The sequence below is a fragment of the Oryctolagus cuniculus genome, chromosome X, assembly GCF_051225735.1.
Source record: "Oryctolagus cuniculus isolate XC-2025 breed Fujian yellow rabbit chromosome X, ASM5122573v1, whole genome shotgun sequence".
NCBI lineage: Eukaryota > Metazoa > Chordata > Mammalia > Lagomorpha > Leporidae > Oryctolagus > Oryctolagus cuniculus.
This window is the reverse complement of record NC_142888.1, coordinates 132,675,885-132,702,324: the sequence shown is the minus strand read 5'-3', so window position 1 is coordinate 132,702,324 and position 26,440 is coordinate 132,675,885. Positions and strand designations below refer to the sequence as shown.

The 26,440-nt window shown below is 52.2% G+C and overlaps 1 protein-coding gene, 1 long non-coding RNA gene and 1 pseudogene across 4 annotated transcripts; 2 read left to right on the top strand and 1 right to left on the bottom strand.

Moving 5' to 3' along the window:
• The first annotated feature begins 712 nt into the window (after positions 1 to 712).
• On the top strand, positions 713 to 1,517 carry LOC100343102 (actin, cytoplasmic 1-like; annotated as a pseudogene).
• Positions 1,518 to 5,465: 3,948 nt separating this feature from the next.
• Positions 5,466 to 7,549, top strand: LOC149119775 (uncharacterized protein CXorf49 homolog). Its single transcript, XM_089324106.1, has 4 exons — positions 5,466 to 5,598; positions 5,947 to 6,585; positions 7,036 to 7,192; positions 7,420 to 7,549. The coding sequence occupies exons 1-4, from the start codon at positions 5,575 to 5,577 to the stop codon at positions 7,536 to 7,538; spliced, it is 939 nt and encodes a 312-aa protein (XP_089180232.1). The 5' UTR covers positions 5,466 to 5,574; the 3' UTR covers positions 7,539 to 7,549.
• Positions 7,550 to 22,880: 15,331 nt separating this feature from the next.
• On the bottom strand, positions 22,881 to 25,870 carry LOC149119774 (uncharacterized). Of its 3 annotated transcripts, none has more exons than XR_016227553.1 (3): positions 23,982 to 24,161; positions 23,648 to 23,861; positions 22,881 to 23,165 (listed from the first exon to the last, which is right to left on the bottom strand). It is a non-coding gene; the product is annotated as an uncharacterized LOC149119774 (long non-coding RNA). The 3 variants fall into 3 exon arrangements; XR_016227552.1 differs by lacking the exon at positions 23,982 to 24,161 and adding an exon at positions 24,604 to 25,030 and having other exon boundaries at positions 22,932 to 23,165; XR_016227551.1 differs by lacking the exon at positions 23,982 to 24,161 and adding an exon at positions 25,049 to 25,870 and having other exon boundaries at positions 22,933 to 23,165.
• Between the last annotated feature and the right edge of the window lie 570 nt (positions 25,871 to 26,440).

Below are 26,440 nucleotides of genomic sequence, written 5' to 3'. Positions count from 1 at the left end.
CTTGGTGTCATTTGAGCCAGATAAAATACATTCTCCAGTGCCATTCCAACAGATTGTATTAACACAGCCATCAGGCACATTTAGAGTTGCTTCAGGTTTTGATCTCTGGATAAATTCTCTTCTTCTGGTACCATCCGCGGGCCAGGGCTTGTGGGCACAGCGAGTTAGATAGCGGCCTCGGCGCCTCAGCCCCCAAAGACCGGCCCCGCCTGGGCTGGAACTCACTTCATACTCTTCTCCTCAGACTACTCCTATAGAACACCCAGAGATCAGCCTCGAAGCACAGTTGTGTTTGTGTACATATGTGTGTGGGTGTGTGTTTATGTGCATGTGTGCAAGTGTGTGTGTGTGAGCAATTTGTAGCCTGGCATACGCATCCACAAAGAAGCTACAGGATGCTTTGGAGGGAGGGCTTTAATGTGCGCATCGTAGCCTATCCTATATCTTGCTTTGCAGTTTGCTTTCTACGCTCATTGCAATGCCCTTGAAATTTGGGTTAACACAGCCTCATCCATTCCTTTTCGCTGCTGCATTGTAATTTGCTGGAGGAATAGTCTGTGTGGCATTTGCCCATTCCCTTACTGTTGGAAACATAGATATTTCCTGTTGTTTCCTACCATTAACACCCCAGGGCGTGAGTCCTTACAGACACCATGCACCAGTGTTTCCTCAGGAGAGAGACCTGGGAGTGCATCTGCTGTCCATAGAGGGAATGGACATTTACAGTTTGAATTCTTTCTGTGCAAAGCAAGGCCCTGTCATCATCATGGACTCTGACGACAGAGTTGTCCACATGGTGCCCATCCACATGGGGTACGCCCTCCCCTGGCTGGCCAGGACCTGACTGACTACCTCATGAATCTTCACAGAATGTGGCTACAGCTTCACCACCAAGGCCCAGTGGGAAATCGTGCCCGACCTCAAGGAGAAACTGTGCTACGTCGCCCTGGACACGGAGTGGGAGATGGCTGCAGCCACGTCCTCCTCCTGCCCCCGTGAGAAGAGCGAGCTGCCCGTTGGCCAGCCACGTGATCCCCATCAATGCCCAAGGATTCTGCTTTCCCAGGGCGCTCTTCCAGCCCTCTTTCCTGGGCATGGAGTCCCGCGGCAACCACAAGACCACCTTCAAGTCCATCACAAAATGTGATATCGATATCCCCCAAGGACCTGTACAGCAACGCTGTGTTGTCTGGTGGCCCCACCAAGGACGCAGGCATCGCCAACAGGATGCAGATGGAGATCACTGCCCCGGCACCCAGCACCATGAAGGTCAAGGTGTGTGGGTGGCCTGTCACCAGAGCATGGCGCAGTGGGTGGGGGCATTGCCATGAAGGCAGCATTGACTAGAGCCGCTCCCTCCCTGTCCTCGCAGATCATCGAACCCCCTGAGCGGAAAGTACTCCGTGTGGATGGGCGGTTCCGTCCTGGCCTCCTTGTCCACCTTCCAGCAGATGTGGATCACTGAGCGGGAGTATGATGAGCAGGGCCCCTCCATCGTCCAACACAAATGCTTCTAAAAAGACTGTGAGCAGGTGGGTAGCATTTGCAGCATGGGATGATCCAGAAGGATACATTTTCCCTGGCAAAAGTGAAGCTGGAATAAGCCTTTGAAAAGAAAGGTGTCCTTGAAGCTTGCATCTGATATCAACACTGGATTGTAGAACTTGTTGCTGATTTTTTTTTACTTTGTATTCAAGTTCACTCACTGTTCCCTTGGTGTATGTTCAATGCCCTGTACACACGTTTGATGTAAACCTTAGGCTGTGTGGCTCGGTCACTACGTGGCTGAGGTGAGAAGTCCAGGTGCGCCTTGGTGTGTCTGCCTGACCACAGTCTGCAGATCTGTGCAGGGTATTAATGCGGCAGAGCTGACAGTCCAGGATTCCTCAGAGGCTGGCAAGAGTTGCTGAACCAGCTATTCTTTCTGTCTCGCTGGTCTTGACAGAGGAGAGGGGCGGGTGTCCCAGCCTTGGGACCCAGTGTCCTTTCCTACTCACTTTTCCTGCCAGGTTGCACCTGCCTTGAGTTGGAAACGGCTTTCAGGTACACCTGTAAATGCATTCATCCTCTTAAGTTATGTAAGGTTTCTGTACACCAATCTCAATTCTTTGAGACGTGACCACAAAGTTTGGTTTGCTACTGTTAAGTAAGAACATGAGGCCCCAGCAGCCCTCCTGTCAGGAGAAATGCGTGCTGCAGGCAAACAATCCAACAAACACAGCAAAAAAGCAAGGCCCTGGGCCCTGGGCCCTGACCCTGAGCCCTGAGCCCAGGCCACCTTGTTTCAGTCCTGCTGCAGACACTGACAAGCTCCAGGTCTCTGGGCAAGTTGCTGACCCCCTCTGTACCTTTTTCCTCATCCAGAGACACCAATAACAGTACACAGTTCAGACACAGGGTTCAATTTACAAACGGTAGCCTCTTCCATACCTTGTTTTGCAGTTTGCTTTCTACAGGCCTCGGGAGTCAGTTCATATGCGATGGATAATATTTGCAGTGTTCAGAAGAAGGACAAGAGCTTAAGGAAGCAAACGGCTTGCTATCCACAGGTCCCGCCACCTAACCCTGCCAAGTGGCTGTCCCAATTTACATGCCCACCAGCACTGTGCCAGACACCAGTTTCCTCATAACCTTGTGCTGCTACACTGTTTGTTTATTTTTCTTCATTTGAAAGGCAGAGTGACAGAGAGGGAGGGGGGAGGGAGGGAGGGATGAAGGGAGAGAGGGAAGGAGAAAGAGCTATCTGCTTTTTTATTTTAAAGTTTATATTTAACGAATACAATTTTCATAGCTACGACTTTAGGAATATAGTGGTTCCTCCCCATACCTACCCTCCCACCCCCATTCCCGTCCTACCACCTACTCCCTCGCCCATTCCATTCTTCATTAAGATTCATCTTTAGTTATCCTTAGGTATATAAAGTTAATTATCTTTATGTGTTTAAAGTTAATTGAAGGCCGGCGCCGCAGCTCAATAGGCTAATCCTCCGCCTTGCGGCGCCGGCACACCGGGTTCTAGTCCCGGTCGGGGTGCTGGATTCTTTCCCGGTTGCCCCTCTTCCAGGCCAGCTCTCTGCTGTGGCCCGGGAAGGCAGTGGAGGATGGCCCAAGTGCTTGGGCCCTGTACCCCATGGGAGACCAGGAGAAGCACCTGGCTCCTGCCTTCGGATCAGGGCAGTGCGCCGGCCGCAGTGCGCCAGCCGTGGCGGCCATTGGAGGGTGAACAACAGCAAAAGGAAGACCTTTCTCTCTCTCTCTCTCTCTCTCTCTCTCTCTCTCACTATCCACTCTGCCTGTCAAAAAAAAAAGTTAATTGAAGATGAATCTTAAGAATGGGGTGGGAGAGGGAGTAGGAGATGGGATGGTTTGCGGGTGGGAGGGTGGTTATGGGGGGAGGAACTGCTGTAATCCAAAAGTTGTACTTTCAAAATTTATAGTTACTAAATACAAGTTTTCTATAAAAATCTTTATGTACAAAAGAGCAACTCTATACTAAGTAAAGATTTCAACAGTTTGCACACACACACACACACACACACTCACACACTCACACACTCACACAATGTAGAAAATACTGCTTGAGAACAAGTTTTGCAGTTAATTCTCATGGTACAACTCATTAAGGACAGAGGTCCTACATGGGGAGTAAGTGCACAGTGACTCTTGTTGTTAATTTAACAATAACACTCTGATTTAATTGTTAGCAATCACCCAAGGCTCTTGCAATGAGCTGCCAAGGCTATGGAAGCCTTTTGTGACCACAGACTCCATCAGTATTTGGATAAGGCCATAATTGAAGTGGAAGTTCTCTCCTCCCTTCAGAGCAAAGTACATCCTTCTTTGGTGGCCGCTTCTTTCTGTGCGGGTCAGCCGCACCAGTCGAACGGAACCCGAGGGAGGGAGAGGGACCTAAAAGAGAGGCAAGCGATCGCAGAGAATGGAGCCAAGACAACAAGGCTGATCAAGGCTCATTTATTCCAATGTCTCGGTGGTATTTATACATAACCAGCACAAAGAAGCACAAAGAAGCACAAAAGATAACAACATACGTAAGCAACTTATCGGGGCCTCCGGTGGCACAGATAATTTTAACAGAGCGTTCTTGATTATCATCCTCCTTCAGGATGGGAGTATGTGACTTTCTTATCCCAAGAAATCCACAAGCCAAGACTGGCCTTGATTTGTCCAAAGGCTGCCTACACTTTCCACTAACTAAAGTCTCACCCACGGAGGTCCTTCATGTAGAACGTTTTTTGCCACAGTGTCTTTCCTTACCTTGCCTGAAATGCTCCCCTGGGATTTCCACCCAGACCAGAATGCCTTAAGGGCCGATTCTGAGGTCAGAGTGTTACTTAAAGCGATTGTCATTCTATGAGTCTGCTGTGTGAACTGCTTCCCATGTTGGACATTCCCTCCTTTTTAATTCTGTCTATTATTATTACCAGGCACGTGATGCTATTTATATGGTCTCTTTGACACTTCATCCTATCCATATGACAAGGAGCTGTCTTCTAACCCCTGGTTCACTTCCAAATGCCTGCAACAGCCCAGGCGGGGCTACACTGAAGCCCAGGATCAGGAACTCCACCCTGGACACTAGCCATCAAACAAGAGCGCCTGGTGCAGTCGAGTTCCTCTCTCTCTTTCTCCATCTCTGTAACTCTCTGCCATTCAAATACATAGATAAATCGTTTTTGTAGAGAGCAAAATTAAAAGATAAGCTTTTTTTTTGGGGGGGGGGGACCCTTTTGAAATCCACACAGTTTTCCATATCACACACTTTCCAGGAAGTTCTGGAAGACACCCCTTATATTGGCATGAATCTCCCAGGTTTTGTTTGCATCAAAGCAGATGTGTGTTTTCATGCCAGTGGCATGAACACTGTGGAAGGCTCTGCCGTGAGCCACTTCTGCAAGTGGCTCGAGGTTTTGGCTTGCATCTGCAGATCGCTGATGGTGAGCACAGGAATTCCCTCTCCTCTGAGTTCGCTGGGGCGTGGTGCAGACCTGGATCCGCAGTTCCAGTCCGGCCAGCAGGCAGAGCTGTAGTGGCCACCAGCACTCGTTGACTTGTAGCACGGGGTGCCTTTCCCGCCTCCACGGCCTAGGGAGTTCGCCAAGCCGAAGGTACTTCCTAGGCCGGCCTGCACAGAACCCCGTGCTCGCCCCTGCTGACAGGGAAGCGCGCTCTGCTCTTCGGCCCGGGTGGTCAGCCGCGCATCGACCGCTCCCTCTCGCGGGCCGCAGCATGCCTCCTACGGGTCACAGCCACGGCGCTCAGCCTGGGCAGCCCCTTCCGCACTGCAGAGCCCCAGGCCCGAGCTCGGGCAGCTGGCGGGCGGGGCCGCCGGCTCGGAATCTGGAATTCGGCCCCTCCCACGGCGGGCCCCCAGGTCACGGCGCTCGCTCGCTGCGCGCTCACTGGTCGCCCCCTCAAAGGGCGGCTACGAGGCGAGCGCTGATTGGCGGGCCGCAGAGCCCGTGCGCTCTGCCGTGCGCCTCAGACCGGCTTCGACGACTGTGCGGGTGAGGATCGCTCCCTCTCTCCCGCGAGCTTCGCTGTGCTTCTGGAGACATGAGCTCCTCGGCTGGGGATGAGGTGAGTGCCGGGGTGCGGGGCTCTGGGTCGGCGTCACCGGGAGGGCGGTGGTCGCGAAGAGCGGCGGCCCCGGTGAGGGCTTCTGACGGGCGTCGAGGGGCCAAGGTGTTCCGTGGAGGCCGTGGGGCGCGGGCAACAGCGGCCTGGCTGAGGACGCCCCCTCGGGATGGCAGAGATGAGGGCGGCCTGGGTGAGAGGTTGGGCGGGGCTGCCTCAGGAGGGCAGGGCAAGTGGCCTGGGTGGGCCCCCCTCCCCCCGGGCATTGCCACCTCCTTCCTTCGCCCCTGGGCGGGTCTGGGGAAGGGCAGGAACCGGAGAGGCGCCTGAAATCCCGCTGTGGGTCCCCAGGAGCCCGCTCCAGCCAGCCAGCGGCCGTCAGACCTAGAGCCTTCCAACCTGCCCTCAGAGGAGACCCCGAAGGCGCCGCTGCCGCTGCCGCTGCCGCTGCCGCTGCCGCTGCCGGCTGGGGAGGTTGTCCCCAGGGAAGGAAGCCCTGCCAAGTCCAGCGGCCCGGAGGACCCCGGAGACGCCGCCACGCGGGACGTCCTTGGGGAGCCAGGTGCTCTCCCAGCCTCTGTTCCCTTGCTTGGGGAGCTCAGAATCTCTGCTCCCCACAAGCCGCCGGCAAAGAAGACGGTGGAGTCGGTCAGCGGGAAGAGAGGCGGCAAGTCCAGCCGCGTGGCCCAGGCCTCTCCGAGCAAGGCCTCCCCGGAAAAGAAGGGCGTGGCTGGCAGTGTCCCCAGACTTGTCCTGGGGAGGAAAGCCCAGGCCTATCTCTCCGAATTTCCCCCAGGACTGGGAGCTTACCCTCTGGTCTCCGGCCTTCCAGCACTTGGGAGAGCTGAGAAAAATGCCGTGGCCCCCTGGGGCCCCAAACAGCCCAGGCACCATACCGGGAAGAAGCCTGCGGCCAGCAGGACAAAGGAGCCTGAACTGGTGGCCCAAGAAGATGCCGACCGCTTCAGCCAGCCGGCCCCAAAGGGCCAAGTGAGTAGGGCACCCTCATCCTCCCCATCTCTCCTCCAGTGGTTTCCTCTGCCCCACACGTGTTCCCAACACACACATCTCCCCACCCCCACGCCCCACCCCCGCTCCTCTGTCCTCTGATGCCATTTTAAGAGGATCAAATGCTTCCGAGGTGCCAGGCACTCCTCTCAGCTCTTTACTTGATGTCGGCCTCTTCCTGGCAGAGGGGCGGGGGAGGGGGCCCTAACAAGGAAGGGGCACTGGTCAACCCCTTCACGGTTGGGTGTTCCTAACTCCTGCTGTTTGCCCTGAAGTGGCCCTTGGCAACCCCGGGAGAAAGTGCTGCAGAGATTAGGCTTTTGCGTCCCGTCTCTATACCCTGCTTCACCCCAGCCCCGACACACACACACACACACGCACACGTGCACACACGCACACACACAAGCAGCCAGCCAGAAATTTCTGTTTTAGTTTCCAGCAAGCAGGTCAAGGCCGTCTCGCCTGTCTGCATGTCATGGAGTAGGGAGCAAGGGAGACTCCAAGACCAAGAGCTCTCGAGTTCCAGGAAACGCACAGCTCCTGGCTATGGCCCAGGGAGATGTCAACGCCAGGGTGCCCCCACCGACAGGTGAGAAGATTTGCCTGAAATGGAGGGGGCTGTGGAGGGGGAACTGGCTCCATCACTCCAAGTCCTCACCTTACACCCAAACTGCTCCTCCTGCTCAGACACCTCTGTGAGAAATGATGCAGGGTGGCAGGGCTGGCCTTAAGCCAGGGCGCCGGGAAGGCTGGACCAGAGAGCCCTTTCTGCCTCTCTCCTCGGCCCAGGGAGCCACATTGTGTGCTCTCTTTCAGACGACCATGGGCCAGCTCATCATCTGCGACAGAGAAGGAGGCAGCCAGCGCCTGCAGTGCAATCCTGCCCTCAAGTAATGCTCTCTAGGCCTAAGCAGCGGGGTCTGTGTCCCGGTTAAGCTCATTCCCCTCCCACCGCCCACCCTCCAGAAGAGAGAGCACCTCCTTCCCGACGGATGGCCCCTTTCCGGTTTAGCCGCTGGGCTTTGGGATGGGGTGGGGGTGGGTGCTTGGCAGTAAGGGCCAGAGGCGCGTGAGGAGAGAAGGAGAGGGAGGAGGTAAGAGCATACTGACCATGTTGCTTTCTCCCCTGTCTGCTGGGCTAGTGTCATGTGCTGCAGAGGGAAGTCAACAGACTGAAAGATGAACTTGGTAGGCTGGGTAGCAAGGGAAGACCAGGTGTCTTAGTGCACGGGCTGGGGCAGCGTGGGGCTGGGCTGAGGATGTAGGGGGCCACTTGGGACCACCATTCTTGTGGGATGGAGACTCTGGCAGACCTGGCCCTGGAACCTTGTGCTCATTTACCTGGCTGTCTATACGTCCATCCTTCCATCCCCACCCACATAGAAATAACGTCCTTTGAACCACATGTACGCTTCCCCAGGAAGTCCGGGAATCATGTTTTAGCCCGTTTGGAGACTCGGCATGTATTTTCTCTTTAACTGCTGCTTGACAGGCAGTGTACATGTTTTATCAGATTCTGGATGATTCTGTTCCTCACCAGAGTCTCAGAACTACTCGAGCACTATGTTCCAATTTGGAAAACTTGTCTCTCTTTAACTTGAGTGAGTGGGTCATTCTCAGGGCTGGGGACTGCCAGGTTTGAACGGGGTATTGGGGTGGCTGAGTCAGTCCTGTCCCACAGGGTGAGGGAAGGGTTCCCACCTCCCTGCACCTGGAGAGTCTAGTTGTGCCTCTGTCTGTTGCAGCGGCCAAAGAGTGCCTTGATGACAAGTCTCAGATGCATTGAGGTGAGTGGGCCCCATCCCACGCCCTTTCATGGTCAGAGCCGTCTGGGAGGCCTGAGGGCTGCCACCCACTGGCGGCTACTGCCTGACTCTGCTTTCCTTGGTTGGTTGCATACAGTCTCCCCGTCTGCAGAAGCTGCTGGTACCTTTTGAGCCAGGGTCTACACCACACCAGTACCCCCTTCTACTTGTGTTTCATTGGTAGGCTCTGCTGTGCTGCTCTGCCAGGGTTTCCTGTCTTTCCCAAGGTTCAGTTTGGCTTTTGTCCCCCAGTTCATTGCCACTTCTCATTAAAGTACTTCTCAGAGTTTGTGGTCTGCCTCTTCTCTGTCAGGGAGCCCTGCATTCAGCTGGCCACGGTGACCAAGGTCTAGGGACCCATCACCCTGCCTTTATTTGCACTATGTTGTTCTTTTCATGTCTTCTCTTTCTCAGAGCTCCCATCCCCCAGGGCTTACCCTGCAACACACACACACACACACACACACACACACCATTAGCAGTAACACTCTGCCCCCTTCCTGAACTCTACAAGGGTTCTTTGCCCTGGTCCTCCTCCATCTCCCCTGGCTTGAAGGTAGTCTGTCTTTCCCCAACAGTGATTATACAGGACACTTGAGCTTGTCTTTCCTCTACCCCAGGTCTGCTTCTCCTGGACTCAGCTTCCACTGGTATCACTTGGGGACGGGGACTCTTTTCCATGTGTGTGGACAGCTCAGCCAGAACCTGTGTGTGGTCCTCATTTCCTGTTTCACCCTCACTTGCCGCTTCTCCTTCCTCCCTCAGTTTCCGTAGAAGAGGGGAGGCAGGAGTCACAGCACAGCGGTTTGTGGATCGAACGGGAGACATGAATCTCTTGGTGACTGCAGGCCGACATGAGGGAAGTTTTCCAGAGGCAGAAATGTATGGTCGCAGAGTCAGGGGTTTCTTTCCTCTGTGCCCCAGCTGTGATTGCCACCATACTAGATATCTGCCGAGGTCCTCCCAGCCCGCTGTGTCTGCCCCATGCCCAGCACACATGCTGCCTCCTGCCCCGTCGGCCTGCCTGCACATTGCTCCGTTGGACTTCACTGACATAACACGAGTTCAAATACAAAGTGAACAGGAATTTCAAGTGGTGACAGCAGAGCGCCGGACAGAGTGTGGGGGCCTTCTGAGATCAGGGACCCATGCAGAGGTCACATGCCCAGGACGCTGGCCCTGGGCGCACCTGATGGCATGCAATGACAAGGCTGCGGTTACGTCTCTAGTGGGATGGTGAAGGCACGGTTAAAACCTGAAAGAGTTGTGTATCTAGAAGGGACAAGCAGAGGCTAGCTTCTCCAGTGCAATCTGAAGGTGATCAGAGGGAGGAATGGGAAATACACTGCAGTCTCTGGTCCACAGCAGCAGACTGATTCCCTCTGAGCAGCAGCCCCAGCAGTGGGGCGGCAGGGGGCCCCTGGACCTGTCCTCTGGGAAAGACTCATCCTCACAGCGTGCTCTGTAGCCACTGGCTTTGCCATCTGGGACTCTGTCCTTATCCATCCGCCCCCTGCCATACACCACGCCTGAAGTCAGCAGTAGAGAGGCTGCGTGGTGTGGGCAGCAGCGTGCTACTTACTGGTGCCAGTTTAGGGGCCCCTGTGGGGGTGTGTTGGAATGCTTGTTGGCTTTGGCAGACTTAGCTTGCAGTTTATGTGGCTCTGCAGATTGTTTGGCTTCCGGTCCGTTTTTAGTCTTGAAGTCGCTCATCTTTACACTTGGTTTTAAGCTTGAAATCTCTCATCTTTTTGCTTTCTCTTGTCTTTGCTGGCCTGGGCCCCTCTCTGACAATGAATGGCACCCATCTGGAGGCTTTCTCAAGCAGTGAGCTTAAATGGGAAAACAACACTCTGAAGCTGTTTGCTCGGCCACTGTAGTCAGTATCTTTCTCAGGAGGCTGATTCCAAACTGCCTTTACAAATTACGGACATTGGAGCAAGAGTTTGGCACGGTGATTGGGGTACAGCTTGGGTCACTTGCATCCTAGATCGGGGAGCCTGGTTCAAGTCCCAGCTCAGCTTAGCTTCCAGCTGGTGCACACCCTTAGAAGGCAACAGATGATGGCTCAAGTACTTGGCTCCCACCACCCAGGTGAAAGGCCCAGATGGAGTTCCTGGGCTCTTGGCTTTGTCCTCGCCAAGCCCTGGATGTTGTGGGCGTTTGGAGAGTGAACCAATGGATGAAAGTCAGTCTCTCTCTCTCTCTCTCTCTCTCTCTCTCTCTCTCGTTCTTGCTCTCCCTCTCGCTCACCCTCCCTCCCTCCCTTCCTCTCGCTGTCACTCTGCCATTCAAAAAGAAAACGGAAAATAAAATTTAAAAAAGTTGCTGGAATTGCAGCTTCAGAAGTGATTGGCTTTCTCAACCTGAAAAGGCCCAAATGATAAGGCATTGCTCTCATTCGGCAGATCTGCCTGTGGACTGCTAGCTCAAGCCTGTGGTCCTCTTTCCCAAAGTGACAAGAAACTGCTAGCGCTTCCCCAGCACTGTGGTCATTTCCAACAGGGCACTTCAGTACTGGACAGCACGTCTGCCTTCCAAGGTCTTGCAGGAGGCAACAGTTTGATCAGTTTTATTGAGGAATAACTCACATAGAACAACGTGCATCCATTTAGAGTGTTTTTTTTTTTTTTAACAAATGCTGGCAAGGGTGTGGAGAAAAGGGAACTCCTATACACTGTTGGTGGGAATGGGGATTGGTGCGGTCATTGTGGAAATTGGTATGGAGAGCTCTAAAGAAATTAACCTTAGAATTGCTATATAAGGAAGCAATCACTCTACCAAAGGAAAAGAAGTTGCCACCTTGGAAAGATACAGCAGCCCCACATTTGTCTCAGCCTTGTTCACAACAGCCAAGACATGGAAACAGCCGTCAAAATAGTATTTTTTGCAACTCGAGTGTCCGTGTTGTTCCTTATTCACTATTACTGCTATTTGTTTTAGAAGGTGGGAAAACCATTTAAAAGGAAACCTGTTCTGCTTTAATGTCTTTAACTGCATGTTTTCCTGTTTGAAGAAAAGGTACTGTATTTTTATTGAAAATTGAAGTATTTTACTTATTTGAGCTGGGGGAGAGGGAGAGAGAAGGAGAGAGAGGGAGACAGACAGATCTCTCCCATCTGCTGGTTCACTCCGCAAGTGGTCATAACAGCCAGGGCTGGGCCAGGCTGAAGCCAGGAGCTGGGAACTCCATCAGGGTCTTCCAATTGGGTGGCAGGAGCCCAGGTGGTTGGGCAATCACCTGCTGCCTTCCCAGGTGCATTATCAGGGCGTTGGATCAGAAGCAGAGCGGCTGGGACAAGGACCAGTCCATATCAGTCCCATATCAGTATGGGACGCCGGAGTTTCCAGTGGCAGCTTAACTGCACTGCGCCATAACACAACCCCATCATCCATTTCTTTTGTTCCTCTGTTCCTACATCACTATCTTCTTTGGTGTTACATTGATATTTCTAGACCATTTTAATTCTTTCTTTTACCAATTTTTAAAGTTACTTTCTTAGAAGTTGCCCTGGGGATAACAGATGTCCTCTTCTAACAATCTATTACAGATTTATGCCAATTTAATTTTAAAATAACATATAAAGTTTTTTAAAACTTTTATTTAGTAAATATAAATTTCCAAAGTACAGTTTATGGATTACAATGGCTTCCCCCCCCCATAACTTCCCTCCCACCCGCACCCCTCCCATCTCCCGCGCCCTCTCCCATTCCATTCACATCAAGATTCATTTTCAACTCTCTTTATATACAGAAGATCGATTTAGTATATATTAAGTAAAGATTTCAACAGTTTGCACCCACACAGAAACACAAAGTGTAAAATACTGTTTCAGTAGTAGTTATAGCATTAATTCACATTGGACAACACACTAAGGACAGATCCCACATGAGAAGTAAGTACACAGTGACTCTTGTTGTTGACTTAACAATTTGACACTCTTGTTTAAGGCGTCAGTAATCTACCTAGGCTCTAGCCATGAGTTGCCAAGGCTATGGAAGCCTTTTGAGTTCGCCGACTTTGATCTTATTTAGACAAGGTCATAGTCAAAATGGAAGTTCTATCCTCCCTTCAGAGAAAGGTACCTCGTTCTTTGATGGCCCGTTCTTTCTACTGGGATCTCACTCACAGAGATCTTTCATTTAGGTCCTTTTTTTTTTTTTTGCCAGAGTGTCTTGGCTTTCCAATAGCATATTAAGTTTGCTCCTATATGGCCCCCGTACTTCCCTCCCTAAGCTTGTGGTATTTTTAAACCACATGCACATTACATGTTTCCACCATATCAGTCCATCAACAGTTTTAGACTTACGGCTGTATGTAGTGGTTTTTCAAATCACCGGAACAGAAAAGAGTTCTTAAAAATAGAATACACTGTTTTATAACATGCTGCAGTGACTTTTCCGTACTATTTTGTCTGTTTGCCTGTCTCTGTGTTTTCTTGGACACTGGACATTTCCCATATCATAGCGTGGCAGTTCTGGAAATCAGAATCTTCCCCTGTATAGGATCTGTTGTTATTGGAGCTGTTTCATGCATTTGTGAATGAATCTTGTAAAGTGTGCATTCTTTGTTGTGCATGCCCAATGCAGTGTCTGCTTCATTAACTTAATGGTCCTGTAAAGATCCGGCTGATACTTCTTCAGATTCTTAAGCCAGTATGTTTCCCAGCCTTTGTGTGTGTTGGAGCACAACGCCCCCAGTCAGCCAGCCAGTTGATAACACTGCCGTAGCCATCACTTCCGCCTCGGGCAGAGCTTCAAGTGTAGGCAGAGCCGGGAGCTTTGGGCCTTCCCAGGACTTTGCTGAGCAGGGCCCCAGGCCTGTGGGGGTTCCTGTCTTTCTAGATTCCCGGGATTATGTCTGAGCTTTGCAGAGCCCTCTATAGCCATCGCATTTCCTAGACTTTCTGTCTTTCTCAACTTCAGGGCTAGGCCTTTGTCCCAGTTGCTATTTACTGCCACCGGTGGCCATGATGGTAGATAGCTGCCTGTGTTTCCTTCTGACACTCCTCACCACACTGGTCAGGAAAGGCTGGGCTAGGTGAGCAATGACTCAGGCCAACCATAAGAAGAGCCTTTGGGTGCAGTCTTCCAGGGGACCAGCAGGCTGGTCGAATAATGGCCATTGTCTCAGAATGGGGCTTTGAAGGCTCTCCGTACCTGCTCTACCCTCACCAGTGGTTCCCAGGTTCCTGGGAGCCACAAAGCCCATCCAGGGCTCCTACATGGTGACAGGACCCAAACAGTTGGGCCATCACCTGCTGCCTCCCAGGGTGCACATTAGCAGGGAGCTGAAATTGGGAGCAGAGTCAGAACTCTAACCCGATAGAGTTAGAAACATACCAGGGGATTTCAATTCAATCCCATCAAGGTGGCATGTACCAATGCCATCTCACTATTCCAAGTGATCAATTTCAGTTCACAATTGATCATAATGAAAGGACTAAGAGTCAAAGGGAGCACATAAACAAGTCTAGTACCTGCTAACACTAACCGATAGAATAAATAAAGGGGAGAGTGATCCAACATGGGAGGTGAGATACTCAGCAGACTCACAGAATGGCAGATGTCCTAAATAGCACTCTGGCCTCAGAATCAGCCCTAAAGGCATTCGGATCTGGCTGAAAAGCCCATGAGAGTATTTCAGGCATGGAAAGCCAAGACACTCTGGCAAAAAGATCTCTGTGAGTGAGATCCCAGTGGAAAGAACAGGTCTTCAAAGAAGGAGGTACCTTCCTCTGAAGGGAGGAGAGAACCTCCACTTTGACTATGACCTTGTCTAGACAAGATAAGAGTCGGAGAACTCAGAGGGCTTCCATAGCCTTGGAAACTCATGACTGGAGCATAGGGAGATTACTGATGCCATAGACAGGAGTGTCAATTGGTAAAGTCAACAACAGGAGTCACTGTGCACTTACTCCTCATGTAGGATCTCTGTCCTTAATGTGCTGTACATTGGGATTTAATGCTATAACGAGTACTCAAACAATATATTTCACCTTGTGTTTCTATGGGGGTACAGACTGTTGAAATCTTTACTTAATGCATACTAAACTGATCTTCTGTAAAAAAAAAAATTATCAATTCCCAACTTGACTCTCACTGGGATTAAACATGACAATAGGTCTGATCTGATTTCATCATCATTTAAAAAAATCATCTATTATTTTCACTTTATGTTTCTGTGTGGGAGCAAACTGTTGAAATCCTTACTTAATGTGTGCTAGGCTGATCTTCTGTATGTTAAGATAATTGAAAATGGATCTTGATGTGAATGGAAGGGGAGAGGGAGTGGGAGGGGGGAGGGTTGTGGGTGGGAGGGACGGTATGGGGGGGAAGCCATTGTAATCCATAAGTAGTACTTTGGAAATTCATATTCATTAAATAAAAGTTAAAAAAAAAAAGAACTCTAACCCGAGCGCTCCAATGTGGGATGTGGGCAACCCAAGAGGTGTCAACCCCTGAGCCCTGAGCAGGGCCTTCTCCATCTCTGTGAGTTGGTCCTGGTGGGCCTGCCTCCAGGGGACCTCTAGTATCCTTTTCAATCAGCGCCCATCATGTGCAATTCTTTCCCTCAGTACAGTTGATTCTAAAGCCTGGCCTGCCCAGGGGGATGGGAGGAGCATGTGGAAAATATGAAAACGTTCCTGCCTCCCAAGGGCCCACACGGTTCCTCTCTAATAAGCCTTTCTGGGGATTGCCCTCCCGGGGCCCTGGAGTCCCTGAAGCATCTTGGTGTCTTCCTTGCAACGGTGGTCCCAGCCTCTTCTCGCAGCTGCCACTCTGCCTCGTACCCTCAGCTTCTGCTCTCCTACTCTCCTAGATCAAGGCTCCAGGGAGGCCCCTGAGTGTGTCATACGGAATTTCCTGGTGAGAGGTGGGTGAAAAGCCAGCTGGTTCCTACAGGTGGTTCTGAAGCCAGCTGGGGAGGCTGGGTGCACACCTGGCTATGAGGAGCTGGGTCTTGGCAGCCTGCCTTCCCAGGAGTCAAGGCAACTTTTGTTGCCTTTGTCCACTGGGCTGATGAAAGAACTCTGCCAAACTGTAGCCAGGAGCTAGCTGGGAGCGGGGGGTTCCAGAGAACTCATGGACATCTCCAGGAGTCAAGATGAGACATCTGCAGCTTACAGATCAGCTGGCCCAGAAAGGGACAGAAATCTGGAGGCACTGGGAGCGGGCAGTCACAGCTTGACCCTGTGTCAAAGCTGCACACCTCGAGTTGTACAGTCTGCATGAGTGAATCGATAGTAGATATTTAGCACATGCACCTAGAGTCGTGTTTACCTGAGTGCCTGGGGGAAGAGTTCATGGTCTCTGTAGCCCTAGCCTGTGCAGGAGACTGGATGCAGTTGCGTGCCAGCAGCTCACAGGGCATCTTCAAATGCATGAAGACCTTTGCCCATGCACAAGGGGCAGGGAAGGCGGGCTGCTGTCCATGCGAACAGTCGGTAACGAGCCAGAGAGGGACGAGGTATGTGTTTGAGGAGGAGGAGGGTTCCATCCTCAAGAAGGTGCAAGGGGAGACATGTGCTGGGGCAAAGGCTGCAAGAACAGGAGATTCGTGGCATGGGCATGGGCAGGGGCTTTAATTTGCACCAGGAAAACTGGCTCAGGCATTCCCTCCGGGGGCACCCGGGGGTGAGCAAAACCACTTCCCTGGCACAGAGGGGCAGGGCCGGGTTGGCAGCAAGGAGGAAAACCCATGTGTACACCACGGGCTACTGAGCAGGCCCTGGCCACTGTGTGGTACATCTGGGGATGCTGGGGTCCAGCCCTGGGGCCATACCTGGGGGCACAGGGGCCTTGTGCTCCCTGCACAGCTGATCGAGATGTGCCTTCCAGATAACCCTGGAGGAGAAACCCTGGCCAGGAGGTTGTGGCAGCACTCTTTATCCAGGCACCCGTGTCAGCGCCAGGACCTGGGGGCCACAGTGTGAAAAACACAGGGAGGAACAGAGAGAGGTGGTGCGGAGGCCAGGGCAAAGCTGGCCTTGAGTCCGTGCGGGCGGTGCCCAGACAGGACAGCTGAAGGGGGCACTGCCGGTGCCATCCGTAGACCCCTTGGTGTGGTGCTCAGCTATGCCAGGTCCCAAGTCTTGGCTGCACCATGGTGCCCGGGCAGGGTTGGTCCACGAGCAGCTATGCATTGCGACCAAGCCCTCAGACCCGATGTTCCAAGCTGTGGTGACACCAGAAGGTGTGGGTTTGGTGGCCCAGGTGTTGGGGATTCAGAGTGGGCTCGAGGGTGGGCAGGCAGAATCGAGGGAGACTGGCCCCGGCATCATGGCCATCTTGTCTGAGTCTTGTGTCTGACCTGCTGTGCAGGGCACATGGACTACACAGCAGACCCCGCCTTGCCTCTGCTGCTTCTGCTGCTGCTGCGGAAGCCTCCTCACCTCCATCAGGGCACCTTCCTTCCCCGTCTGCACATTCCTTTGAAAGCATTTACAGTTTATGAATCCCCTCACGGAAAATCCACCCAGTCACTGCAGAGGAAGTCACGGCAGAATCTCACCTCCTCTTCCTCTTACCCAACCTCCAGCTCTGTTTTAGCCAGCACCAACACTGGCCTCCACAACCCCCTGCCTTTGTGCATTCCATCCTTGCCTCCCTCTCCCTCCTTCCCTGGGATCCTTTTCTTCTCCTACAGGCCATGCCTCTCCAGGCTGAGTTAAGGTTCATTCTCTTGGCATCGTGCAAGGAATCATAGTGCACGCCAGTGCCAGTTGTTTGCCACCTCCCAAAGGGGTTCTGAATCCAAACAGCAAGACGGCACCTGCTCCAGTCATGCACGCTGCAGCGAGTTTTCCCCCAGTTTCTGTGCTAGGGACTGTTGCCTTTCCAGGGTGAGGGACACCCAAGTCCATTTGCTTCATCTGAAGTGCTTGGCTGGTCATGAATTTCCTGGTCCAGAAAGCTGGAGTGTCATTAGTGATGGCTGTCCGTCTTCAGGCAGCCAGGAGCCAGGACCTCAATCTGGGTATTCCACATCGGTGGCCGCGACTCAAGTGCTTGGGCCACTACCAGTTGGCATCAGCAGGAAGCTGAAACCAGGAGCGGAGCTGGGACTGGAACCCAGGCACTCTGAGATGGGATGTGTCATCTCAAGTGGCATCTGAACCACTATGCCAAGTGCCCACCTTGGTTTCTTCAAATATTCCTTTCAGCACTTCTGTTCTCCCTTCTGAGAATCAACAACATGTTTGTTGGTCTCCTCAATGATGTCCCACAGGTCTCTCAGGCTCTGCTCATTTTTCTTCATTCTTTTTTCGTCCCTCTCTGCCTGGATGATTTAAGTTTACCTATCTTCCCGGTATTAGTCATTTCTCCTGTCTGTTCAGGTCGGCTGTTGAAGACAGCATTGTGTGCTCCTCACTTCACTTTTGGGACTTTCTGGCTCCGTAGCTGCTACTTGGTTGCCTTTTTCATAACTCCTAGGGCACTGTTGATACTGCCATGTGTTGAGACGTTGTTCTCTGGATTTCTTCAAGTTTCTTTGCTTGGTGCCTCCTGTCCATCCTTAGGGAATCCTGGGGTAGGTACAAACAGACAAGCGCAGTTCCTTGAGAGCTAAGGCTTTTCTCCTCCTCCCTGAACCAAGAACCGCACTTGACTTGTGGGTCACCTTGACTTCAAGGTCACTGCTGTGCTGGGGAGGGAGGGCTATGGGGCAAGGCTAAGTTGGAACACCAGAAAGTTCACCTACCCTGCTTACGTCACCGTTATCTTGATCCAGTGTTTGGTTGCTGGAAATCTTTGAGTGTTCTTGTGAGTTCTCACAAAGTGTACTCACACAGTGTTTCGTCGCTTTCTGGTGTTTCTGTGGAGAGATGGGCCCTTAGAGCTTCCTTTTCTGCCATTTTTGTTATTCCTAGGTCTTTCCTTAAAGGGTGGAGGAGGGGCAGGCATTTGATGCAGAAATTAACACTCCACATGGAACATCCATGCCCCCTATTAGAGTGCCTGTGTTTGACTCCTAGCTCTGCTTCCAATCCAGCTTCCAGCTAATGTACACCCTGGGAGGCAGGAGATGATGGCTCAAGTACATGGGTCCCTGCCATCAATGTGGGAGACCTGGATTGAGTTCTTATCTCTTGGTCTTAAATTGGCCCAGCCCTGGCGCATGCTGTCTCCCTCTCTCTCTCTCTCTCTCTCTCTCTCTCTCCAAATTAATAAAAATAAATAAATGTTGAAAGAATGCAGGAAATGTCGGGCTGGCAAGTAGCACCAGGAGGAAGGACATGTCACGGACCCCACCTCCCATCCTTGAGAGGAAAAGTGGGTTTTCCCTGGAAAGGAAAGGGCTGTGAGAAAGCAGTGTCCTTGGGGCCACAGCCTAGCCCCATTGAGGAGGAGGGTGGAGGATGCTTTGAGAAGGAATTTGTCATGCATGATGAGCTGCAGAGGACACACAGGAAGGGTTGGGATGGGGGCAGCTTTGGGGGCAGGGTGTAATTTTGCCTGGGGCATGGCTGTCCAGACACTGGTGCTTTGAGACGAGGCTGCAATTCCAGTCTCATCAGGGGTTTTAAAAATCAAGAAGGGATGCCAGGTTTTACGAGTTCCATTTAACATCCTTGAGATTTGGAATACTGTTTTTCTCCTCCCGTCACACAGTATGCTTAATTGCATCGGTAGGAGTCATCATTCCAGTCATTCTTGGATTCCTGTTTGCTGCATTATACCTTGTAGATACTAACGGATTGGCTTTGCCTGTATTCGAGATTTTTGCTTCATCATTCTTTATGTGTGTGCTGTTGATCTCTGGTTTTAGTTTTCGTGTTATGCTGGCTTGAGGAGGCCATGGGGTTCAGGAGTGAACCAGAGAGATGTTGTTCCTTCCCTTGCAGACTTTCAGTATTTGAGGAGACATTTTTCATGTTTTAGGGAGGTAACAGTCTGATGGATTAAAATAATTGTTCTTAAAAGCCCCTGCATTAAAGGTGGGATGCGATTTATTTTTAAGTGGAGATCCATGGACTCTTCGGAAATGGAACACTTGTATGTGCATCCCCTTACCCTTTTTGGGTCAATGTCTTTTAAGCCAGACTTTATTAAGTTTTCCATTTCATCAGATTTATAAGTGTACATCTCTCCATCTAGTGCAAACACACCTCATGGGCGTGTAGCCTGTGTGGAGTCCATGCCATGAGCAGGAGGCGAGAGGAAGACAGAGGGACACGATTTTTAGATACAGCCTATGGTGTGAGAAGGCTCTGCATATGAACCTCTGATGCACACATCCGTCCGAATGAGATGGCACACTCGAAGATCAATGAGACTACTCCCGTGTGGGTGAATGAAACCACACACTCATGGGTTCAAGAGACTTCACATGCATTGGTGAATGAGAGCACACATGTGTTTGTTAATGAGACTGCACATGTATGATTGATGAGATCACACATGTGTGGGTGAATGAGACTGCACACAAGAGTGTGAATGAGACTACACACATTTTGATGAATATGACTGCACATGTGTAGGTGAATCAGACTGCAGACAAGTGGGTGAATGAGACCACATGCATGTAGGAGAATATGACAGCTCATTTATGGGTGAAGGAGAAGGCACACATCAGTATGAATGAGACAGCATATGTGTGGGTGAATGAGACTGCACACTTGTGGGTGAAAGAGAACGCACATTTCTGGGTGAATGAGACTTCACAATGTGTGGGTGAATGAGAGCCCTCAGAGTTTGCTGGTCCCCACCTGCTTGCATCTTCCCCAGCCAAGGCACGGACCTCACAGGGCAGAGACACCATGTACCCACCACGCCCTGCCTCAGTTCCTGACCCCCTGAATATGTGTGCATAACCTATGGCGGTTTTAAACTGCTAATGTTTTGTGGTAATTTCTTGTGTAGCTACAATAACTGGAGCAAATAGCATTTGCTACGACAGCAACACAAGAAAATCATGATTGCTAACGCTTACGTGGCACTGAGTTTGTTATGGGTTTTTCTTCCAGGTACTTGTCTTACAGACTCAATTGCTTCTCATGGCAACCCTCTTTGTGGTAAGATGTGCGCACTCTTACCCTCCCCACTCCCCAGACAACAAAGCCTAGGTCCAGTGTCGCTCCCCCATTTGCGGAGGAACGACACTAGACCCTGCGCTGTTCTTTCTGCCCGGCCCTTCCCGGGTTAGCTGCCGGTCCCTCACTCACAGAGGAACGACACCGTCCCGGGTTAGCTGCCAACCCCTCCACCTCCGTGGAGGGGCGGCACCCCCCACCGCTTTCCCCGCTTCCGCGGAGGAGCGGCACACTGCCGGCCGGCTCTCTCAGGGGCTGCTCAGATGTTCCTCAGGTGTTCCTTCAGATGTTCCTGGTGCATGTTGTCTCTCTCCTCCTTTATAGTCCTCTTCCACCAATCCCAACTCTGCTACCCACACGCTGAGCACGCTGCTCTCCAATCAGGAGCAGGATTAGCTCCTGCAGCTTATCAGTCAAATTGGCGAGAGGCAGCTGTGTAGAGGTTGTTTGGTCTCTCTCAGCGCCATATTGTGGGAGAGCAGATGCATAGAATAAGTCTTAATTCCAGTAACTTAGTCTAGTCTCAGTTGCTCCCCACAGTCCAGGGCTGCTGGAGGATTGGTGCAAAGTCATGTGACTATCGTGGGGCTGCACCACAGCCGATTTCCGACCTTCTAGATTGATCACAAGGTAGCAAAGGGCTTCCTGTGGCAAGAGAGACCAAAGCCCAAGGTGCCAGTGTCCCTCAAGCTTCCACTTGTGGCATGAGCTAACTGTGCCTCTTGCAAATACAAGGCACATGGTGGAGGTCAGATCCGCGCAACAGAGGAGAAATCAGCCCTACCTCCCATCAGGAGGAACGAACAGCAGTCACCTTTTAAAAAAGATTTATTTCTTTGAAAGACAGAGTTAGAAAGTGAAGGAGAGAGAGAGAGAGAGAGAGAGAGAGAGAGAGAGAGAGAGAGGTCTTCAGTCCACTGGTTCACTCCCCAAATGACCATAACCGCCAATGCTGGGCCGGGCTGAAGCCAGGAGCCAGGAGCTTCTTCCTGGTCTCCAACGTGGGCACAGGGGCCCAAGCACCTGGGTCATCCTCCGTTGCTTTCCCAGGTACATTATCATGGAGCTGGATTGGAAGTGAAGCAGTCAGGATTCAAACTGACATCCATATAGGATGCCGGCATTGCTGGTAGCAGTTTTATCTGCTACACCACAAACCCGGCCACAAGTAATCACTTTTGAAAGGCACAAACAGGGATGGGAGGAATCTGTTATCACTTTACAAGGCATCACAGTGACCATCACTAATTCTTTTCTTCATTATTTTATGGCACAGTAATATGGTTTATAGTATGTATTTCTGAGAAAGTTTAAATCGGGTACTTCTGCATCTTTTTAAAAGGAAACCTTTTGCTAATTAAAATGGGAATTTTACTTTTTCAATTAAAGTCAGATAAAATTCCTAGATTTTGCTGTTCTGAGTTTATAGCAGAGCTCTGAATGGGTTTTGAGGATATGGAAAACTTGCTTATTGGGCTGTTTTGAAGGTCCCAGCTTGCGAACATTCAATAATTCTTCCAATTTTCAAATAAAGAATGTGACTTTTAAAAGTATTGCGTGTGGTGGACACATCAAATAAATGTGATGTTAAGTAGCATCAGTGTGGCTTATAAGGCATCTGTGATGCTAATCCTATCTCATCTTCTGGAGTTTATGTGATTATGTCATACCGGAACATTCTCTGTCGACAAAGAATGTTTATTGCTTGGTGTTACAATACATTAAAATGATCAAGGGTCACAAAAAGATATGTGTCCATACTACTTTATCTGGAATCTTTACAGAGCATAGCACCCCAAGGTAGATTACTGTCATGCCTTGTCTATGCTGCCTGTCTCAATACTTGATGTAATGGATATTACAGCTTGTCACATAATCCAAGTTTATCTCCCAAACTTGTAAATCTCTGGAACTTGGTTCTCTTTTTTTTTCTATTTCAAGCAGTGCTTTACTGCTGTAACATACCCAAACTGTATCCATAATTTCACACAAAAAGAGAGAAATTTCTGGAATTACCATTGCATTGCAGGGCTTCGATTTTTATTTTGTACAGTTAACCTAGACCTAAAGCCATACCCCTAGCAAACACTGATTACATATGTGAAAATACTTGAAACATTTACTAGGTAATTGAAAGAAATCACAAAAGGGGTGGTCCATGACCTTATCTGTGGAAAACAGAGCCAGGCAACTCGGATACACATATGCTTTCATTTTTCTAGTATGGAAATACCATCTTCATTTTCACTTGCAAATGACGCTGATGCATTGATGATTTTATTGATGATGTTGTGACTGTGTTATTCCTTTTTGACACGCATAAAATATTTCATACAGCAGACTAGAGAATTGTCAATATCATTACATGGCTTCAGAAAATGTTAGGAATAAATTGGGAAGATAACAGATGACGACTGGAGTGCAAATTAAGTTTCTGCTGTCTTAGAAATATCTTGGTTTGCTTGAGACAAAAACTGGAAGTACTTTGTTCAGCAAAGGCACTAATTTATTTCTTTTCTTTTAAGATGTTATTTATTTATTTATTTGGGAGGTAGAGTTACAGACAGTGAGAGGGAAAGACAGAAACATCTTCCATTCATTGATTCACACCTTAAATGGCTGCAACAGTTGGAGCCTGGCTAATCCGAAGCCAGGATTTTCTTCCGGGTATCCCATGCGGGTGCCATCTTCCACTGCTTTCCCAGGCACCAGCGGAGAGCTAGATCATAAGAGGAGCAGCCGGCACTTGACGAATTCCTTACATGTCCCATCTCCAAATACAACCACACGGGGGTTAGGACTTTGACAGGGAATTTGGGAGAGGACAAAACAATCCATCCACAGTACCCATTAACTGACACATGTGGTGACCACAACTGTCAGCTGTCATGATACAAATGCATCATGAACTATGTGTGAGAGAGGGTGCGGTCAACTTACAGGAGGACGAGCTATTGATGGTCCTGAGAACATCAATGCAATGGTTTGTATCTGCTCTGCTAGGATGAAGTTTCTTTCTGTCTTTATGGTCTCTGAGTGGACTGACTGCCTGTGATAACACATCCCATTCTGCTGCTATGCATATTAATCACTAAAAATGATTTCTAGCTTTGTGGAGACCTTTTCTGGATGGCAGGCGAGTTTTCTGAGAGAGGGAGCAGGGGTGGGGTGGGGGAGAAAGAGCCTGAGCGAGTCCCTTACCCACTGGTTCTCTCTCCAAATGCCAGGAGTCTCTGCCCTAGAGAAAGTTGCTCAGCCTAGGGCCAGACTCAGGATTGGGCCCCACACCCTTGTGCCACGGTGAGACGTCCCTGGAGGCACAAAGCGCTGCATGGCCTGCGCCACCAAGGACAGCTGGTTGAACAAGGAGGCTATGGAAATCTGAAGCAGACCAGAGTTTTCGGCAGCTATTCGGCTAAAAGGGAAGGGAAAGAGAAGTCACGTGAGAGGGGCTAAGTTCACGCCCAGGGCCCTGAGTCCTGCCGCGGCCCCCCTCCCCGCCCTGCCGCGGCCCCCTGCAGTCCTTGGGCCTAACCCTCCAGTGTGCAGCTCAGCAGGCCTCAGTAGTCAGGTGTGGCAGTGACCAGGTCCCCTCCTTCGACTTCACACTGAAATGTCTCCAGGTGTCCACCAGAGGGCGCCCTCTGCCAGAGACTAGCGCCGTCCCCGGCTGCGTGCCTGCCTGCCTGTACCGACCCCCACCCCCGACCCGGGCCGCCGCCTGCCCCTTCTAGAACGTACACGAGCAGCTGGCTGCCAATCACTGTGAGCGCCCTGCGGACCGCCCCTCTGAAGGGCCGGGCACCTGGAGCCAGGCATCTGAGGGCAACCTCTGCCTCCGTGGCAGACACGAATGACGCCGAAAGTCGGCTGGTGGGGATTCAGCTGAGGCAACTTTGCGCTCGAGCCTCTGGCCTCCCGGGCTAGCCGAGGCTCCTCACCGTCTCCTGGCGCCACGCTCGCCCACAGCACCCGCTCCCGCCATTTGGGCCGGTGCTCTCAGACTGCCTCCTCCAGCCACCGTCGGCTCCCCGACTCCTCTCTCTGTCCTCTGCCCCCAGGGCGCTCCTTGCCTGCCCGAGGCCACCCTCAGCCCCGTCCCTCGGCCCCGTCCCTCCGCCCTGGGGTGCGCCTTGGAAAGGATACCACTCCTGCACCTGGCGCCCTGCCGCGGTGGACGCCTGGGCTGAGGCAGAGGCCTCGCCACCTTGCCCTGCGGCCTGCGACAGCCCTCGGCTCGAGGAGCGCCCGCCCCCTCAGCAGGGCCCGCTGCTTCTGGGCCGGTCCAGCTGCTGGCCCATTCCCGGCCGCCTGCGTCCCCGGCATCGTCCGAGCCCCTGTCGGGGGCATGCATCGAGGCTCTGCTGCCTCCTGACGCCCACGGCAAAGGCTTCCCGCCTGCTAGAGTCCGCTGAGGGACTGGGGCTCTGGGGCGAGCTTGGCGCCCAGCTCCGGCCCTTCCACAGAACGCCACAGGGGTGAGCCCCGCGCCTGCGCCGGGAGGCCCCTGGGAAGGCGCCCCTGTGGTGGAATGAGAAGGCCATGCCAAGATGGCCGCTGGCGAGCCAGCGCCAGTTACTCAGGAATGGCTTGGAAACCCACCTGGCGACGGAGCCAGCCTGGCAACAGGCTGTGATTGGATGGCTTCGGAGACTGCCTGGCAACAGGCTGTGATTGGTTGGGGCACAGACCGCCCCTTGACCAGATTGGCTGCCTCGGCTATTTAAGCTGCTGAACCGACTGAAATAAACGCGTCTGCGGGCTGCTAGCCTCTGGCCCGCTTTCACGCGACTCCCGGGTCTGTGTGGTGACAGACCCCATGCCTCTTGCCCGCATCACGCTCCTCCTCTCAGAACGAATGCACTTCCACACGCCCCCAGGTGTTCCGGACTTGCTGAGCCCGCACTGCGGCCTGCTGTCCCCTGGGAAGGCGCCCCCACGTGTTCCGGGCGTGCTGAGCCCGCGCTGCGGCCTGCTGGGCCTGGAGATCCCTTGGGTTCCGGAGGGGCCTCGGCTCCTGGCGAAGCCCGGCCCTTGGTCCCTGACACCAGCTGGGCTGCCCAGGGTGCCTGCGCCACCAGGCCCGGCCGAGTGGCCTCTCGGAACAGGGTTGGTTCCCTGCAAGCCCGCCACGAGGCTGGGCTCGTGCCGGCCTCGCCTCAGCGCCTGTCACCCGCCTTCCTTGAACTCTCCTTTCCTGGACCCCGTGCGCCCTGCCCCCGACTCCAGGGGGCACCCGGGAGACACGCAGCCCGCACAGCGATTTTGGGGAGGCGGCCGCTGGAGCGGGGATTGGGCGTCTGCACAAGGCCAGGGACAGACTGGGAACGGGCAGGCTGGGCACGGGTCTTGTGGGCCGCACTGGACACTCCCTGGCGCTGAGTGGAGGGGCATGGGCAAGAGAGACAATGACAGGAGAAGAGCAGGAGGCCTTCGCGGCCTGGACTGGCTAGACCAGATAAGGCAGCCTGCGGGGAGCCGTGGCAAGGGCCTGTTGAGGGGAGGACCAGTGGGAAAGGGTCGTGAGCATCCCTTCTGGGTGTGGGCGGGGGTCTCACTGTCAGTCTCTTCATGCCAAGTCACGTACCTTATGTAGCAGTAGCTGCCCGTGCCACCCAGGTGCAGGCACGGAAACCCCAAGAGCCTAGGTAACAGTCCTAGAAAATGACCAGGTGTTGTAGTCCGAGTTTGAGGTGATTCATGTACACATGAGTGTATGTGATTAAAAGTGTCCGTAATGGTAGCAGCGCCCAAGTTTCGGACAATTGAACACTCAGCTCTCGGGAGCCCACATGAGCTAGCGCCCCAGCACCAGCGCGCTTCTCTCCCCTTCACCTGTTGAGAGAATCCACTTATTTATTTATTGTTTTATTTATTGAATTACCGATTTGAAAGATTTACAGAGAGAGAGAGAGACCATCCATCCGCTGGTACACTCCCCAAACGGCTGCAATGGCCGGGGCTGGGCCAGGCTGAAGCCAGGAACCTAGATCT